The sequence below is a fragment of the Mustela erminea genome, chromosome 6, assembly GCF_009829155.1.
Source record: "Mustela erminea isolate mMusErm1 chromosome 6, mMusErm1.Pri, whole genome shotgun sequence".
Taxonomy (NCBI): domain Eukaryota; kingdom Metazoa; phylum Chordata; class Mammalia; order Carnivora; family Mustelidae; genus Mustela; species Mustela erminea.
Window position 1 is genome coordinate 40,465,099 of NC_045619.1, and position 21,123 is coordinate 40,486,221.

The 21,123-nt window shown below is 35.5% G+C and overlaps 1 protein-coding gene across 3 annotated transcripts in view; it reads right to left on the reverse strand.

Annotated features, from left to right (window-relative positions):
- NAV3 (neuron navigator 3) overlaps positions 1-21,123 on the reverse strand; it is a 383,583-nt gene that overhangs the window by 213,979 nt on the left and 148,481 nt on the right. For all 3 annotated transcript variants that reach the window (XM_032346929.1, XM_032346928.1, XM_032346927.1), the window contains exons 6-7: positions 13,152-13,220; positions 9,842-9,981 (exon numbers count right to left, since the gene is read on the reverse strand). In XM_032346929.1, the coding sequence (XP_032202820.1) occupies positions 9,842-9,981; positions 13,152-13,220 (209 nt within the window). The remainder of the gene's footprint in view (positions 1-9,841; positions 9,982-13,151; positions 13,221-21,123) is intronic.

Consider the following 21,123-nt stretch of genomic DNA (forward strand, 5'->3'; position numbering starts at 1 on the left):
GACACTCAACTCTATGGTCAACGAATCTTTGACAAAGCAGGAATGAATGTCCCATGGAAAAAAGACAGTCTCTTCAACAAATGGTGTTGGGAAAATTGGACAGCCACATGAAGAACAATGAACCTGGACCATTTCCTTATACCACATACAAAAATAGACACAAAATGGATGAAAGACCTCAATGTGAGACAGGAATCTATCAAAATCCTTGAGGGGAATACAGGCAGCAACCTCTTCAACCTCAACTGCAGGAAATTCTCCCTATAAACATCCCCAAAGGCAAGGGAAGCAAGGGCAAAAATGAACTATTGCGACTTCATCAAGATCAGAAGCTCTTGCACAGCAGAGGAAACAGTCAACAAAAGCAAAAGACAACTGACAGAATTTGGAGAGGATATTTGCAAATAACATCACAGATAAAGGGCTAGTTACCAAAATCTATAAAGAACTTATCAAACTCAACACCGAAAGAACAAGTAATCCAATCCAGAAATGTGGGGGGGGGGGGGCACCTGGGTGGCTCAGTGGGTTAAGCCTCTGCCTTAGGCTCAGGTCATGATCTCAGGGTCCTGGGATCAAGCCCCAAATCAGGCACTCTGCTCAGCAAGGAGCCTGCTTCTCCCTCTCTCCCTGTCTGCCTCTCTGCCTACTTGTGATCTCTCTCTCTCTGTCAAATAAATAAATAAAATCTTTTAAAAAAAATTGAAAAAGAAAGAAAGAAATGGGTGAGGATATGAATACACATTTTTGCAAAGAAGACATCCAGATGGCCAAAAGACACATGAAAAAGTGCTCCACATCACCCTGCATCAAGGAAATACAAATCAAAACCACAATGAGATACCACCTCACACCAGTCAGAATGGCGAAAATTAACAAGTCAGGAAACAACAGCTGTTGGCAAGGATGCAGATAAAGAAGAACCCTCCTATACTGTTGGTGGTAATGAAAGCTGGTGTAGCCACTCTGGAAAGCAGCACGGAGGTTCTTCAAAAAGTTGAACTGTACCCCTGGGGATAAAAATATATGTTTATAAAAAATAAAAAATTTTAAAAAAAAAGTTGAAAATAGAGCTACAATATGACTCAGCAATTGCACTACTGAGTATTTACCCTAAAGATAAAAATGTAGTGATCCAAAGGGGCATGTACACCCGAATGTTTATAGCAGCAACATCCACAATAGCCAAAACATGGAAAGAACCTAGATGTCCATCAACAGATGAATGGATAAAGAATATATATATATATATATATATATATATATATATATATATATATATACCACATCTTCTTTATCCAGTGGAATACTATGCAGCCATCAAAAGAAATGAAATCTTGCCAGTTGCAACGACGTGGATGGAAGTAGAGGGTATTGTGTTGAACAAAATAAGTGAATCAGAGAAAGACATTTATCATATTATCTCTCTGATATGAGGAATTTGAGAGGCAGGGCAGGAGGTCTGAGGGGAAGGGAAGGAAAAAATGAAAGAGGATGGGATCAGGAGGGAGACAAACCATAAGACACTCTTAATCTCACAAATAAACTGAGGGTTGCTGGTGGGTGGAAGGGTAGGGAGAGAGTGGTTGCATTATGGACATTGGGAGGGTAAGTGCTATGGTAAGTGCTGAGAAGTGTGTAAGCCTGACAATTCACAGACCTGCACCCCTGCAGCAAATTATATATTATATGTTAATAAAAATAATTTTTACAAAAATTATATACAACTTTAATTCTAATACTCCTTGCTTTTCTACAATTCCATATTTCAACTGGCAAAAGTTAGCGTAAGACTGTACATACATACTCTACATGAAAATGTAATAGTTTACTGAAAAGTCAAAATGCTTACATGGTATATGCAAAGTGTACAGCCTATGATGATAAATTGATTTTTTCAGTATTCGTGTTAATTCTGTAATTGTGTCCATTTCTAGAATATTTGTAGAAATCCATTAGTTTTGTGCATAAACAGTAAGGTGTTCTGAAAAACAGTTTTGGCTAATTCAAAACAAATCCAACAAGCTTCAAAGTACCCAATGTCTCAAATACATTCACTCTTTATTAATGGATTTTAATCTTTTACTTCAATTTCTTTTAAATACAGGTACTTCAATCTCTTTTAAATACAGATAATTCTAAATTTTTTTCACTTACACATTAAGATCCCTTCCAGAAACTGGTAACATTTCATCATAATTTGAATCATTCGCAGTAGCAGAATGAACACACTGACTACCTGCAGTTAGAAATGCCTACCAGGGGCCCCTGGGTGGCTCAGTGGGTTGAAGTCTCTGCCTTCAGCTCGGGTCATGATTCTAGGGTCCTGGGATCAAGCCCCGCCTCAGGTTCTCTGCTCAGCAGGGAGCCTGCCTCCTCCTCTCTCTCTCTCTCTGCCTGCCTCTCTGCCTACTTGTGATCTCTGTCTGTCAAATAAATAAATAAAATCTTAAAAAAAAAAAAAAAAGAAATGCCTACCAAATATGTCTTCAGAATATTTCCCATTTATTGGTAAGGTCTGAACTTTGACCTCACTTCCTTCATAAAAAACAGTAACAACCACCACCACCAAAAACCAAAAAAGAAACCGAAAGCATTATCCCCACCCCCATTTCTGATCATCCCAGCATCAAGTCTAGATTCATTTGCATTTTTCCATAGCTTATTATTTCCTCTCCTATAACCATTATAACTCTGGTAAAATTGCCTGTTTTGTACTATACTGTAGGTTCCATTAAAGCAAAGACCATGCCTATTATGATTGTGCACAGACTGACATCCTACGTGTTCAACTTAATAGAGGTTCTCAAAGTTTACTATGCATGTAAGTGACATGAGGGCCCATGGACTACACACCATATTGTGATTCAGCAGATCTGCTGTGGGCCCTGAGATTCTGCATTCCTAACAAGCTCCAGAGGAAGAGGATGCTGCTGGTCACAAACCAGGTTTCGAATAACAAAGGTTGAATGGACTCAGAAATCCTGGCAACTGCTGACAGTATCAGCTCTCAAGAATGTTTCTTATGACAGTACCCAATTGGGCTGAATTTCTAAATGTTCCCTGGCTGTGCAGCATAAATATTCTTTGCCCTGTGAACTTTCAGAACCTCATCCAGTTCTGAATTCACTGGATGCTTGACAGTTTGTGGCAACAGGCTCTTCAAACAAAAGAAGCCCATCAGGTTTTCCTGATGGCCACCTATTTAGTGTGGAGCTTCTCTGTATCCGCAACTTGGTTAAGAAGTCAGGAGACTCTTATCCCTGTGTGCCTGGGAGCTCTCATGGGAATGAGAAAAAGGTGGAAGAGAATGTGGCAGGAGGCTTCTGAAGTGTATAGCCATCAGCTAGATAGACTGCCGCAACAGTTCAAGTGCAGAAGAGGAATTTCAACACCACTACTCTCAGAAATGAGTCAGGAGAGACTCAACATTATGACATCCACATCCAAACCACATCCATGGTCACAGTAACAGTATAAAAGCATTCTCAGGTGAGTACCCACATAGAAACTACTTCTGGAAGCTCCACTCTCAATCTGTCCACAGCCTGTCTTACTGAGCAACAGTGAGGTGCTTCAGGTCTCATTAAGAGGGCAAATCATAGTTGTTGTACATCACAAAGGCATTGGAATAATAAGAGTCTCCTTGTACTCCTCACAGTCAAGCTTGCATGACAACAGCAGAGGAAAAGCTAGCCAGCCAGCTCCTCGGAAGTGGGTACTGCCACAGATTCTAGTCTCTCTGATTTCCACGTTCAATGTTAAGTAGCCCGGTCTCACAGGTATTTTCCTGAATATTGAAAACTCAGGTTCTGACTATGAATGAGTTGTTATCTAGGTATGAGGAAATGCCCAGATATCTAATGCACATATTTTTAAAGGCATCCTAGCAATGGATCTGCCTTGAATTTGCAGAGCCTGTCTCTGCCTTCAGCCCTGCCTTCTGGTCTCTAGACCCTAAAGAGAAATTTTCTTCCACTCATTCTCCTTTCCTTCCTCCTCTTCCTCCACCTCCATATACCCCATCATCAGCTCTGCTACAACCAAATAATATCGTTTATCAACTGCTTACTTGTTCCCCAAGCACTTTGATCCACAGTATCACACTGAAAGCTCTTCATACAAGGGATCTCACTTAAACCCTTAATAATCTGCAATATACTTATGATGTCTCTTATTATAAATGGAAAAACTGAAGCTTAAAAAGCAAAAGCAACTTGTTCCAATTCACACATATAATAAAAAACTTAGAAAAGAGAAAATCAAAATGGGAGCTCAGGTTTTTCTGACTCTAAATTTTGGAGGCTTTTCAATCTCTCTTGTTTCTATGTGTTCACTGCCTACCCAGAAATTCTGCTGGTGTGGCTCTCCAGAAAGCCACATGTTTGTCACAGTAGTGAAGTTATTTGGGTAATTCCTTGAAGCACGGTGTCCCTCTTCCTCGATGAGCCAAATACAAGTGGGGAGAATATGATAGGAGACCCTTTCTACTTAGTACCTTATATACTATCTCCTTGGGCAACCTACCTGCATCATCCTTCTGAGTTGATATAGGAATAAATTTTAATTCATGCTTAGAAAATATATAAATTGACAGAGTTAATTTTTAGTTATCTTATCACACACACACACACACACACACACACACACACACAGTTGATGACCTGGAAAAAATGCCAATCTAGTTCTAGTAAAATTAATACACATGGACAAAGTTAATAGTCACAACAGGTTTATGGAAAGTTTAGATAAGGACATTTCTCTGTGGAATGTTAGCTAGCTTTAGAGTTTAGTGCCATGTTGCCAACAGTGCCATTAGTCTGAGAAAGGACGCAGCAAAGGGCTTCAACCTATTTACCTCTTCTTTCTTGCTGAATAGTATGGTGCTTGGAGGCAAGCAAACCAGCTTTCAACTTAGAAAAGTAACAAAAGAATAACAATACACCAAGTAACAAAAATGATGACAATAGCACCATGTATTTTCAAGCATTCACTGTGTAGGGGACACTGTACTCCCTGTTATCTCTGATCCCTGCTAAACACAGGGAAACTTCAGTATCACAGGTCATTGTGAAAGGAAGGAAATGATTTATTGATGTGACCATGGCAATTAGTCACCTTAGATTCTCATTTCACAAGAACACATCAAAATACATTTGAACCACTTAAAGGATTAATTTTTTTTTTAATTTAAAAAGATGTAGCATTCAAATCCGAATATGTCTTGTTACCAACTGGGCCCTTGTTCCCCTGAGCACATGGCCTTCCATGAATGACTACTCGTGCAATGTCTCAATTGTCAACTTTAGGATGACCTAACAGAAACACGGAATGGGATTACAGGGAGCCTAGAGGAGCTGTCCGTTCTGCTCATGCAATGTTACAGTGCCACTTTGTGGAGCATTGTGAAATTTAGGGAAGCTTTCACTCACCAGCCAGTTTTTGGAAAAAAATATGTAATTTATGTACAGGCATGTATAATTCGTGCACACCTCAACATGTAAGCATTTATACATAAGCAAACAACATATATTCTCGTCTCTCTTTTTTAAAATTATTAACATATAATGTATTATTTGCCCAAGGGGTACAGGTCTGTGAATTATCACGCTTACACAATTCACAGCACTCACCGTAACACATACCCTTCCCAATGTCCATAACCCAGTCACCCTATCCCCCACCCCCAGAAACCCTCAGTTTACTTTCAGGTCTCTTTAATTGTATCAACTAACATACATACTTACTTACATTATCTAATGAAAATCCCTAATTTTAGCCTATAATTTTCATTTGACATTTATTTTAGGCTTTTTAAGTCTCAAGGAAATAAAGCAATATAGTAAGTAAAATATATTTGCTTTGCCTCAAAAAGAAAATAAACAGTTTAGTTCTTTGATACTACAGTAATTTCAGAGCAATTAACAACAATAGCAATAAAAAAGAAGGTAATTAAGAATCAGAAAGCTACATTTTAGCAGTCAAAGTTCCATGACTAATGCGACATTCATATTAAACTTATAGTTTTAAAATTTTAACAGCGATGTTGTCAAATTCTCAGTATCAATCCTTTTCAATCTATGTTGAGTGTAAAGGAAAGTGAACCTTCCATAGCAGAAGACACTTTCTTAGGACCCAGGAGAACAGAAAGGACATCTCTCTAGTAGATGTACAGGTACAATGTAAGAATCACTTGGAAGAAACAATCAAAAGATGGCAAAATGCCCTCCAGTACCGTGGCACGTTTCTTAGCAACATAAAAAACAACTCTCCGCTACAAACTCTGTCAAGCAACAAGTGTTTACCGAGCATAATTCAGATACTGAATTCCAAGTAAATCTAGTGATATTTACATTCCTAATAATATGAAACTGTGTAGCTTTTTAAAATATTTAATACCCAAATTTTGTACAACAAGAATGATTTCTTAGGATAAGCTGCTTCAAACATGGAAAGTGTAGATATAAATGAACCAGGGCACTCTTTTCACGTGATCCCTGATTTCCAGGGAACACATATTTAATTTTTCTTTAAAGCATACATCTTGCCCATAATATATAGGCAAACTGATAAATGCTGGCATCAGAACATATTACTCGTTGTCAGTATCTGAATGGCAGGTCACCGAGAGAAGAAACGGGAGACTCTCAGAATAAATTCTCCACAAACAGCGAAATCCTCACATCACCATTTCTTGTGAAAAAAAAAAAAAAAAAAATCTGTTCCGACATTCCATTTCAGCAGAAGGGTGCCACCCCATGGCCTCTGACTGTAACAACGTTTCTTTTCGGCCTTTTCTGCAAAGAAGCAGCTATGGTTCCATTCACTGATATTAGAACTCATTTGGTAAAAGGGTGAAATGAACACCCTAGTTCTTGAATTGTATTAGTAACACGAGGATATTAGATGGATTTTTTCGAAGTGGTAGTTTGTGATTTCTCTATTTCCTTTCATCAGTCACACAACTTGAAAATAATTTAGTTTTACAATGCTATACAGGTATAAAGCTACTGTACTTTCAACAGTATGTTTTTTAATAGGGAAATGAAACTGTTTTAATTGTGAATAAATCTTTATTTCCTATCACACGTTCTAGAGATTCTTCAAGTGGTTCATATAACACATCACCCAAGACTTGTTAAAGAAAGTAGAAAGTATATTTCCACGTAGAAGCATTCGGGGAACACACTGCAGACAACATGGTTAATCCCTCAAGTAAAACATCTTAATTCGTTAAATTTATATGTTATACTTTCTAATAACTAAAAAAGGAATAGCAATTGATTAGAATACTCAAGTTAGTACTTTCTGAATTCTGTCATTATAATAGTGTGACATATGAAAACTTTGACTTAGTTTTCACCTTACTTGATCATATCTAGGATATGTACGCAGGCCAGTCTGTGACAGAGATCAGCTTGTCAGTAGAAGAATCTTCTATTTTTATATAGATTGTGCTACCACTATAAATATCCATGTCAAAAAGATTAATAAAACATTCCTATCCAAAAAGACCATTCTATTAGGCTAAAGAGTAAATTATAAATTGTTTTGTGTGTGATGTTTATTATTGTTTTGTTTGCTCTTATAATTTAAGATAATTTTTTAAAAAGATTATTTATTTATTTATTTATTTAAGAGAGAGGGAGAGAGTGTGTGTGCACATGTGGCAAAAAGGACAGAGGGAGAGGTAGAGAGAGAAAATCTCAAGCAGACTCCACCTTGAGTGTGGAGCCTGATGTGACATACCATCTCACGACTCTGAGATCATGACCTGAGCCGAAATCAGGAGCCAGATGCTTAACCACCTGAGCCACCCAGGTGCCAAGATAATATTTTAGAAATACAAAATAGCATGGTAATTTAGAAACATTGATATTGGTTGTATTGCTAAAGTTGTAACTCCACGTTAATAGAAAATGCCATGTAACAGTCATAGGATGCAGTTTATGCTTCAGTTCTTATCGGCAGTTTTCAGACACTTGATGTCTATATTGGACATATTATAAATATTTCAATTCTATTGAATTTTTAGTTATTTGGGAATTAAAAGTAAGGAAAACCCTGGTATTTTGCTGTAGATGTGGACCTAAGGAAATCTGCTTTTTTGAATCAAAAACGTTATAATGTATGTTGTCTGTCTCCACCTTGTGGGTATTGTAAAGATTACTACTTCTTAATTTTGTTCATAAGAGAGGTTGAATGGCTATGAAAAAATAGAAATCCTTGTCTACCTTTAGGTTTTTACTTTTAGACACCAGAAATACAGAAAAACTTTTCACATGACCAAAAATTTCGATACATTATGAAACCAAAGTGTTAGATTATCTAAAGCATTTCTAAATCTCTTTGCCAATGTTATTAGTAGTTCTTGCAAAAATATTACATAATTGTAGAATCCTGCATTTAAACTGGGTATATGAACAGTCCATCCAACACATAGTATGTCTAAATGAACTTTCCTTTAGACTTTCATAGCACATACAGACTTTGTATGACACTTCCTAGGAAAGTCACAAACCAAAGAAGAAAGTTTTTGTAAGTGTTGTCTCCCTTTCCCTTAGGAAAAGTATAAGTGTCCAGTAAAATTTCTTAGGTTTCTAAATCAGAGGTGTTATTTTAATTTCAAAGAAAAACTCCTGACTTCCAATTATACATTATTTTCTTTTCCTCCCACTCCACTCAAGAACAGAGAATATTCTAGGGATCAAGACACTGCCTCGCCTTCAGAGATTTATGTTCTGTCCAATTCTGTTTTAAAGCAAGAGAAACTTTGACTAAAGTGTCTGATTCATAGATTATCTGGTCAATTCATGTCTAAATTAGAGAAGGTTGTTAGATCACATCATCTGTATGAAACAATTTGAAATGATCTAATTTGAGCAAAAAAGTTCCTACCTGGTTGAATTTGCCAGCTATTCTACTAACTAAGCATGTTCGTTACTTTTGAACTTCTTGTTTTGTTTGTTGCATAAAGTTAAATACTATAAAGAGAAGTTAAAGTTCTTTGAAGTTGAAGAAACTACCTCAAAAGCCAGCCACAGGCCTTAGTCCTTCACACAGTCACTGTGCCTACGAGAGTATAGGTTCTTGATTTTCTTATGGTTTAGATGTGAAATGCACAGTCTCTTACATGAACCCATGCTCCACAGTGTAATGTATCAAGCAAGCCACTCATTAAATGTACACTGTGCACAACACAGAGAATTGTGTATCATCTGGTTAAAATATAATTTGCCTTTAACACAGATTTTTACTAAGTGTCTTTTTTTCCTAATGATTTTGTGATCTGGTATTTCTATCCTGTACTCTAATCGAGAAAATAAAACAAACATGGATAATTTGTCTCTTTAGAGAAAACAAAGATCACATTATTTCTGTGTCCTGCTCCTATCAAAGATTAAATACCCATCCCAATTACAACTCAAGTTTTGATTCCCAGAACACTTAGGGCATTTATGTCAACTGAAGCTAAAGACTCAAACAAACCTAATACAGATTTATGATTTTATAATAATTGGTCCTAAAACATAAAAAGATAAAAGAAAATGCTATTCATATGCAACCAGGAGGAAATGTTTTGGGGAAATAGATTTTACACTCAGGTTTATAATTAGCCACTTTACAATAAATGAGTTTACTCTCTTAAAATATTCTTCAGATAAAAAAAGCCCTGAAGAAAACTGGAATTCAGGAGGGGGCAGTTAAAAACATGAAACCACACTGATAACAACTCCATTCCAAAAGGCATTAACACTGTTCAAATATTGGACTTAGCATGTAATTTACAAGACCAATACGTTAGACTTGTGCCATAATGATGTAACAGGCCAACACTTACCTTTTTCATTGCCATTTGCATAATTTGGAGGCTTGTTTTTGTCAATGCTGTTAAAGCTCTGACTTCTTCTATTTAAATTAGAGGCTCCCTGGACTTTGCTGTTGCTGCCTGCAGTTGGCACCCTAGAGGGACCTGGAAGCCTGAAATAATATAAGAAAAATTACATCATTTTTGTATATTACAAAAAGATAAGGGGTAAGCGGTTCTGATCAGGGAAGACTTAGTGGAAAAAGCACAACATACAATGTTCTAAAATCTGTTTAGTAGAAAATGGTGGTTTAAGTGATAAATAAGCTAAACACAAGAATTAAGAATCTTCAGAGAAATCTTATTTCACTTTTCAATAAACATGCCCTCAAATGATACTAAGAATGTAGAGCAATTAGAAATAAAATAACCTTTAACTAAAAAAGTCATACTTACAACACCTCTGAGGAATGGCACTTTGACTTAAAAATACTATAACAATTACATGAAAAGCAAGGGAAATAACACAAATGTATTGTGTTCTCGAGGTGTTAATCACCTATTTGCATTTGTTGTTAAGTGATTCTTATTGATGTACGGGACATTTGTTTTTCTCTTAGATAGCTGTTTCCTAAGTCAACTTGATGAAAAAAGTTACTGAACAAATTGCTAATAGCAAATGCTTATTGCATATCTAAGATAGTAAGCTATTCCGATTCAAGCATGATGCAGAGACCAAAGTCATGAGTTAATTTGTATTTTACAGGTCTGCCTCAAAAAAATTTTTTTTCTTTAATCATTTTGCCAGAAATAAGCACCTAGACATTAGCTAATTATCTTACAAGTGTGGCCAGCTGATCACAAAGGTGATATGACAAGAAAGGATGCAGGTCTCAGAAGCAGAGAATCTCTGTTAACAGAATGGCAATGTAAAATACACCTACAGGGACAGTGACTTCAGCTAGTCTTTGGGGATGAAAGACAGGACGAGAGGAAATAATAGGCAAACTGTGTTAAAATTAGGGGAAGTTTGACCTTAGGTTGTGATCTGCAGTTATTCTATGGAGACTAAAATTAAGTATCAGTGTGGATCATTTCCGTCACTGTTTAAGCAGTTTCCATCTTGAAATTTCAAGTATCAATTATTCATGAATTGTGCCTACAATATACAATCACTGTATTTTACTCTGCCCTGTTAACATATTATATATGTACAGTAAGTAATCTGGATAAATTAAGAACTAGTAATTAAGAACAAATATTGGCCTTCTAATTCATATTTAACAACATGGTACTAAAGGATGTCAGCCTCTTTGCTAGCATTTGCTGCCACCATGTGAATGTCACTGTGTACTGCTCAGATAATTTCTATTTTAAAAGAAATGAAACTCCAGGCCTTATAAATGAAGCACAGAAATTTTTACTGTTCTCTATACTAAGTTTTTAAAATGACAGAGCGTTTATATCTGATATATTTGTGCCCAATATATCACAATTTCAAGATCAGTTGTTACTATTTTCATATTTTAACTCACCTTCATAATTAATATATTATTTCCATAAATTATTAGGAAATCAAACTTTTAACACTCATAGTTATTTTTTAAAATAGTAACAGGTATTGCAACAGGGAATGAACATCAGGAAAACAAAAATTCCAACTTAAAAACAGAAGTGTTGCTTTCTTGGAATAGTTAATAGTTTCAAAATGTTGACTGTATTCTGGAGTTTAAATACATATGGCTAATAAATAGTTCCTTCAGCTATTTTGCCAATTAGAAGCTGTGCCATGTACAAGATCGGAAACTTTTCCAAATGATTCCAGCATTTAACTTTTACTCAGATGGATCTACAGGGTATGTAAGTATAGCACAAAACCACAGACACCAGGAATTTTGAGTACCAATGACTGCACTCTGAAAAAGGACTCAATTAATTAATTTGGCCAAATGCCCCACTCATAATAAATCCAAGAACTATCTCTGCAGACACAGCTACAGACTTAGAAAGTTCATTCCAAACTCACACGTATAAACAAATTTTGTCACAGAACTTGCCCTGCTTGCAATGAAACTTGACCTGTTTCTAGAAAGCAATTAAAGTGCATTTTAATCTTTATTGTGACCCATGAAGGCAAGTGATCTTTAGTTCTCAGAAGAACAAATTAAAACAAATTAAAAAATCCATTTGCTCTTCTCATTACCCTAATTTGACAGGCAGCCAGAGCTCCAGATCATTCATCAAAGTAATAAAAAGAGAAATGAGAATGAAGCCAACAAAAGACAGAGAGAGAGAGAGAGAGAGAGAGAGAGAAATGTTCTATTAAATTAATGTACTTAAAATATATTTTATATGCATGAGTCTTAGAAGTAGTAATAAAAAACTGTACAAGGCAGGTCACTGTTTTTTTGCACATTTGAATTTATATCATTTTTCCTACTTTAAATTAAATGCCCTTTAAATTTTTCTCTCCAGAATCATTTTAATTACTATGGAAATGAACATAACTTAGAAAACCAAGGCAAGAGAAAAAGCACATACCTCACGTCAAGGCATCATAAGCAGTCCCTGTGGTCAAACATTGCATAATATGATACATTATCAGAGCAGTGATTAGGAAGCCACCAGTGAGGGAGATGTCACATATAATCACATAATAATCAAGGGTGCAAAACACATATGCTGTGGCTTTCCTCAGCTGTACCATCATGCCTTCGGCAACTTAACATTATTTTTTAATAAATCATACACTTTCAATATACATTTATCTATCAGTATTTTCCAAACAGTACATCATACAGTCATTTCCTATAACAGACTGTCTTTAAAGTATGTATGTCATAAAGAAGCAAAACTTTATACTATTATACATAAAGGAACAATCCAGGTTAACTTGGTGACCTGGTGCTAACCTTCCCACAAAAAACTGTCAGTATTTCTCAATTCTGCCTCGAAATGTGCAGTAATTAATGTATGCCCATCTCCAAAAACAATTACATTCTTGTCATGTAACTTCCAGATTCTGTAACCTGGAAGGAATGGGGCCTTCAAAGTCATGTTTTCCCTGACTTTCTCTAAGCCTAGAAGCTAGACTTCAGCCCAGTCATAACAGTATATATAACAAAACTAAAACAGAAGAAGTCAGAACCCATTTAATGATCTAACACAGACATGCTCATCCCGGAGAATGCATATGGAAATCCACTTGGAGGAATTCATTCTTCTAAACTTTTCATCCAGAAGTATGTAATTTATGAAAAAAATTTAGTATGATAGGACAAAATATCACTGGGCAGTTACTTTATCATCACTAACAAGCAATAAATTAGAGATATTAACTGACCTAGTAGGCTTTTTTTGACTGGTTGCAATTCCACTGTGATTAGACTGAGTTGCATATCTGGCTGCCAGACTGTATGAGGAGAAACAGAGAAATTGAATTAAAGAGATTCTTTGAACATGGAAAGAAAGCACAACATTACAAGAAAACTATGAGTTAATGAAATGCGATTGGAACATGTATAAGCATGTATAAAGGATAAATTAATTAGAAAATTATGATAATGCAACATATATACTGTGACCTTTGATAAATGAACACACTATGAAACAATGCAGGGCACCCCTTGGAATTAAGTGTGTCATCATTGACTTTAAAATTATGGCCATGTGATAGTGTTCATATTATTTTGAGTAGGATTTCATTTCATAAAGAAATTCAACCTTTGTAAATAACTGGAAAAATTTCAGGAAAGCTGAAGTTTGACTTTACATAATACAACGAGCTCTTTCTCAAAGAGGTTAAAATGAACAGAAAGAGCATGAGGGTCATTATTTTCTTTAGTAAACTCTTCAGATCTGCTGCTTTCACTTGAATATTATTTCCAGAACCAAATGACTAAAATATTTAGTTTCTGACAAATGTATTGTTTGATCTCGAGTCCTGGATAGAAAGTTCTAAGGAAGCGAACAAAACAAGATGGTTTTCTAAAGAAAGAACTATGTAAAAGTTAAATGGAATAAATTGGAGTCAAATTCTCCAACTGAACAACTGAACAACTATTAATGACAGTTTCTGGGCATTCTTGAGTTGTAGTTCTTAATAATTTTTAAATCAAAATCTTTGATCAAAGACACAAAAGAAAGCATTATTTAAACCAAGTTCCGAAGAGCAGCGAATATTTTACAAACAAAAATGAAATTTTGCACTTAAACTAATTCCTGAATTACCTGAGTGTTCTGAAATTAGTGTTTTGAAGCATACGGTGAGACCCAATTAGATGTGAAACATGTTCACATATCCTGCGATTGGTCATGGATTGATGCCTAAGTGGAGAATCACTTTTCAGGTGAATTTGAAGGAGCACGAAGGCCCTTAAAAAGAGCCTGGACAGAAAAGAATATATCCTCATAGCTAGGAAGCTTTTCAGAACACTTATTTCTCACATTCGATATATATTATTTATTTGCATATAATAAATTCTGTATCCTAACTACATTGGACACTGAGAAAATTCTCCCAACTGCTTCAGTTAACAATGATACCAGAGAATAATGTAAAAAAAACCAAAGTGTCTGAATGAAATGAGATATTAATTTAAAATCTAAATTTCAAATACAAGCACCCAAAGTGAAGAAATATTTATTGTGTGTGAACTTCTCAATCTATTTTGTCAATCCAGAGAAAGAGACCTACCTCAAGGTTCACTACTGTGCCTTACCCTGTATTCTACAAATTGAACACAAATATTAGCTGGAGAAATGACAATGAAATAATGTACTTTCTTTCAGGGAACAGAAACCATCTCATAGCATTTTCTTGCATGATTTTAAGGAAGTTCAATAATTTCCAGGATAGAAGTGGGGTAGGGGAAGAAAACCTAGAAAGGTCAACTGACTTGCTAAAATCAGTTTGGTTTTATGGCCCACGTGTGTTTTCTAATTTATTATGAGAGAACAATATTCTACACACTGCCTAGATTTTTGTGCCAAATTCTCATAACTTAATCCTTTGAAACTTGGCTTCTGTTCTGCTTCCCTTGCAATAGCGAAACTGTTGCATGAAGAACACAGGACTTTAATTAATTCCACCATACTCCAACATCTTTTATCTGACCCATATTCCTCCCTCTGCCTTTGTGAATCTCTCTTTCATAGATGGTAATACCAGTGAGCTCACTTGATTTGTCCATCATTCTTATTCATTTTCTCTTTCCTTCACTGAGTCCTTTTCCTTTATTGAGCTCTTTAAGGCATGATTTTTCATAGGTCCTCTTTCCTCAAACACTTGTATGCATTCTTTCGCTTAGCAATTCATTTTTTACCTCCAACTTTAAGTAAAATCTACTATAAACAAGTGTTAATATGTGAGTCACACTCCCAACTGCCAATATCAACTGAGGAAAAGATGTCCACTTCTATGATTTTCAGAGTCACCACTTTAAACACCATTTTCCTTCTTTTAACCCCCTAGTCTTAATCGGATCCTTCCTCTAATTTCTTGATTTCTATTCACAGGATCATCATTTTCTTTAGTCCAATGGGCATGAAACCTCAGTAGTTGACTCTTCTCTTTTTCCTTTTAATTATTGTCAGTAGGTTGTCACTCTGATTCAACCTCTACAAATCCATTTACATTTATGTTCTCTTCCAATTTCCTTTTTTATTGCACTAAATCAAGCCCACAACACTTCCCACAATGCCTCTGGGTCCTTTTGTTTTTCTTAATCTTCTACCTGGCTCTGTCTCCACACTCAGTAGAAAACCACTATTTTTCCCCCATATTTGCTTGCAATACTATATCCCACATTTCAGACTTACAGTCTAGTCACAGAGTAGGTGAGGTGGTACAGCTCATGCAATTTATTGGTAAAACAGACACAAGAGACATGTAGACACAGCTCTGAGGCAAGACAGGGAAGATAAATAGAATCAGAACACTAATAAACTAGGAATTTTCAAAGTATCTGGATTGAGGATAGCGTATTTTTTCCCTGGAAAGATTGCCAAATGAGACTCCTTCTAGCTAACAGGTGGTAAAAAATATCAGAAACAGAAGCACAAAAGAAATGCATATTTTGAGACTTCTTGTGGGTTCTATCAAAAAGGATCTGCTCATTTGATAAAGTAAAATATTAAGAGAGTGCTTTTTTACTTCCCTAAAATGGAAGACAAGAAAGGAGACTAGAGACAGTCAAATGAATTTTTAAAAATGAAACTCATCTGGTGCTCAATACAAAGAAAGATCCAAACTACCAGAACTTTCTAATCGACCTTTATCACAAACTCCCATGTAGAACTATAATATCCACTTATTATAAGGAAAGAAAAACTTCTCAATATAAACATATCCTGAATTTTAATTTACACAGTTTTACCAATTGCCAGAACCTTGCTATTCAAAGTGTTATCCAAAGACCAACAAAACTGGTATCACCTGGAACTTTTTAGAAGTACTGGATCTCAGGTCTCATCCTGGAGTCTCTGCATTTTAACAGGATTCTGATGCATAATAAAATTGAGAAAGCTGTGCTCTACAGAATACCCACAAATATCCAACCTTGGAGGAAAAAACTTTGTAGTTTCTAAAGTGAAACAGCATAATCTAAACATCTCAGGAGTCATGCTTCATCATCTATGCTCTAGGGGCTCTGGATACTATTGAATCATCCTTTTAGAAATCCTTATCTCACTTAGCTTTTCTAATGCAACAGTTACCTCTGCAGCTACTCCTACTTCCCAAATAACTGTTGACTCACTCCCACCCCCCCCACTTAATTGTTGTACTGTTACCATGAGTATTTTCAAAATTGTAATCCTAGGCCACAGCTGATCTACCCCTCTATTCTTTCTATATCAGATCTACATTCTATACTCAAATCTCAATCCTAAACTCAATCTCTTTCTTAAATATCACCTTGAGATCCCTAAACATTATACCCAGATCACCTAGATTTCTCCCAGATATTCCAAAAACGTTCAAAACAACTCATTTTCCTTCTTTCAAACCATCCTCTCTCTCCAACTTTGCTACGTAACTTGACTGTCACCATTTTCTCCACTGAACAATACGGAGTTGTCTTGATCATTACCTACTGTTTTACTTCCTCTGTGTCATCTCTCTTACAGACTTTAATAATACGTCTTCACTGGTCTCACTGTTTTCAGTCCATTTTTATTCCCAGACAAATCAAATCATTCCTCTCAGTCAACAGAATGCACTTTCCCAAGGAAAAATGAATGCCAACTGCTTTCTTTGAAATAAATTGCTGTTGACCGATGTTGTCCACAAGATAAAATCCAAGCCCTGTGATTTGGTTTACAATATTTCAGTACATCCCCTCAGACTCTTACAGCCTCATCCACTCAGTGTATTTCCACTCCATGTTCTCCACTGTCACCACACCTCTGCTCCTTGCCTACGGCCTCTGTTCCTGTGGGTCCATGGCTTTTCACATTAGGTTTCCTTCATCTGAAATGCCAGTCCTTCCCTTCTCTGCATTATAAAATCCTACTGCTAGTTCAAAATCCTGCTCAAATCTCGTCTTCTTGTTGAAGCATTTCTTAAGTTTCCCAGAGTTAATTTTGTCCTCTCCTGGTCCACAAATCTTAATTCTCCTCTAATTATTAGGTTAATATGGGAATTTATCATGTAAATATCTGCATCCTGAGAAGATTGTTTTATTTACAAGGACAGGAATTATGTTATGTCCACTTGGCATTCTCAGCTCCTTTCATGGGTTTATAATGTGTTCAGTAACTAAATAATTGATTTATATTTACTAACTAGTATTATCAAACAATGATTTATTATATCTCCAACTTTTAAGCAAGGGGGACTGTTTTAAGAAAGGGTTTATCAGAAGTATATTAAAGGAAGAAAAAAAAACCATTCATCTTCATTGTGTCTTTATTAAGTGATCTGCAGTTTATTTATTTTCTCATTTATTCCTTATAATAGTGCTACAAAGGTGACATCTGTTCCTGACTGGAAAGATGAAACTAAAGATATTATATATTAACTTATCTGTATACATTATACATCTTAAAAATAACAGTTCTAAATTGAACTTTGGTCTGTTAGATTCTATACAATCTTTGCTATGTTCTGCCATACTATCGTTTTTTATTGCAAATTGATAACAAATTGCAGCATTTTAATGCTTCTTTTTCTATTAATTCATTGCCCTGTGGATTTATGAATATCTCCAAGACATAATAAGTCCTTATTATTATTTCAATACTGTTATAAAATAGCAACTCTTCTAATATTAAATAAATCTACTTCAAAAGGTACTCTTTAGCATTCAGACAGATAATATTAATAATTTCATTCAATAGATCATTTTATAAAGAAATCAAGAATACGCAATAAGACAATTTGAAAGAGTAAGATACTTTCACAGTATTTAAGCAACTCTCCTCAAAAATCTTCCAAGTAAACACTCTTTTTGAATTTTTAACTCTCTTTTGAATTTGAATTTTTAACTCTCTTTTGAATTTTTAAGCAACATTTAATCGGGGCTAGGAAACTGACACAATGATTATAGCCCACGGCTCCCATGTCCATTGCACAGATGATTAATCAATCAATCACAGAATTCTTTCCTCATAAGCCCTGTGGTAGCTTCAAAATCCATGGCCAGGATTCAAGCAATCCTTATTAATCAAAAGAATTAGAATGAGAATGAAAACTTATTTGAATTTCTTCTTTATTATCTCATCAAAATATTAAGACTTGAGTGGCTCAGTACAGGATTTTTTAAAAAAGATTCTACTTCTATTATAGTTATTCTAGCAGTGAACTTCCATGTAGAAGTAAAAGTATATAATCTCATTCCTTAGTTTTTATCCTCAAAAATCAAACTGGATCCAGACATAACGCACACATGAATCATTAAAAATCAACAAAATATAATATCTCAGCTTCACACAATCTATCATTCCTTATTTTCATTAGCTACTACCAAGTTTCTTCTGAAAAAATCTCAGTTGAAACAGTGGGTATTTGAATTGTCTCAATTCGTGTTTAATTATTATGATAATTAAAAACGTTTTTTTTTCTTATTTATTCATTCTACAAATATCCTTTTAACACCTATTGTTTGCCCAGGTAAGAACCTGGAGAGCCACAACAACTTGCTAGGCAATTGGACCTTTGTCCTGATGCAGTAGGGAATACCAAAAGTTTTTGACTGCAGAATAAATGATAAATTCTCAGACTGAAGAGATCCTCTCTTAGATATATAAAGGAGGAACTAGGGAAGGAAGGAGGTAGGGACATTTAGTAAGACCAAATTTCCCATTTAGGAGACCAAATGGGAAATTGCTGCTATAATTCAGGCACCATTTGGTGAGGGTCTGAAAGAAGACAGAAGTAGAGAATATAGAAGTAAATGATAAATGAGAAGAGTTATAATGGTAGCTGTAGGAACTGAAGCAGAGGGAAGAATTTAGGATGGCTCCTGGGCCTCTGGCTTGAGTGGCACAGGATGGTTACCTAGAGGCAGAGTAGGAAAAGGAGACTGAACATCCTTGGTATAGTTTCTGATGAGAAAAAAAAATCAAGACTCGACTTCTAGATTATGTTACGGCCACAGAGTGAATAAAGTAACAGGATATACTTGGAAGCTGGATATTCTGTGGTGAGTAAACCCACCTTTACAGTGCAGCTAAGGTAAAGATCATTTTATGATCTTATTGTAATGTTTCTCTTATAAAGTACATAAACACTTTTGGATGTTGAATGAATAAATAAATGAGAAATTGACTTCACATCCTTAAGGTTTTCAAAGTGGCAAACTGGTAAAGATACTGTGAAATTTGATTCAGTTTTGTGTTCTATTTATTCTAATAAGCACATATTTATTGATGTAGTCAGGAAATTAATTCATCATGAAAGACTTTTACTGACTGCCTATATGTACTGGCATTATGCTAGAAAAAGTCCATTTGGAAAAATTAGATTTATACATGCCAGGCTTGTTTCACTATGGAAAGTATAACCCTTAAAACCATGTACACTAATTCAAACTTCTTTCTTAAAAGTGTAATTTAATATTCAATGGAAAATGAATTTACCGCAACATTGAAAGGAGCAATATAAAAATATCAGGCAGGTGTGTACAAGTGGTACAATCAAATCTTTCTCTTCCATGAATTATTAAACTAAAATATCAGTAGTAAAAATCTAATACATTGGTTTGTAGCACAGAATTTAGAGTCGGGCTGCTTGCTCTACCTGAATACCAGCTTCGCTTTTGTTGTTCTCTGTCCCGATTTCCTCAACTGTTAAATAAGGATGGTAACTTTACCTACCTCAAAGTTTTGTTGTTGTTGTTTTTCATCTTTTTTAATTAACATATAATGTATTATTTGCCCCCGGGGTACAGGTCTGTGAATCGTCAGGCTTACACACTTCATGGCATTCACCATAGCACATACCTGCCCCAAGGTCCCTAACACAACCACCCTCTCCCTATCCCTCCCCACCCCATCCCCTGCAACCCTCAGTTTACCTCAAGGTTTTTATGGGGTTTAAGCTGTAAATCACTTAGAAGAGTGTCTGGTTTACATAAGCATTATAACAGTTAAAAGGAAAATTCAGAGGAATTCAGATGTACATTTGAGAGTCCCTGAATGAACTAGCCCCCACAGGAAGCTCTATAAATATTCTGATGAATTCATACAACATAACTTCCTACGTTTCTCAATCCCTATAGTTCCTCTGCTCTCTTGTGCTTGGTCTTCCCAACACATCTTTGGTTCTCACCTATCACTTCTGAGGTTACTCTGTTTTAGATTACTCCAAATCCCACAAGCATGGATCTCTCGGTACAGTAGTTGAGCTTCAACTCTGGTTCTCAGTCTCTAGATTTATAATTACCTTGGGACCATGATTTATTGAAAGCAAAGTTAATGGAGTCTCCTTCTCCCTCCAATGTCCCTGGATACTACACACTCTTCTCATTTCCTGAACTCAACAGTATGAATCTCTACAGGTCCCAATAAGACATCCATGAAACACCATTCCCAAAGCAGCTTGCGTGGGATAAGACTTTCAGAACCTGTAATTCTCAGCAATGTACATAATTCAAAAAGTGTCTCAAATACAGATTTATTGAATGTTTCTGTTATATAATATACTGCTTAGATGAAAATACAATTTGATATGCTTATAAAATATAGTATATTTATTTTACTATTTCAACCAGTGTCTTGTTTTAGATTTGTACTCTAGTTTTACATCTAATTTGAAAGACAAGGATAAAATGTCTCAAAAAATGAGACATTCCTCAAAACAACACCAAAACAAT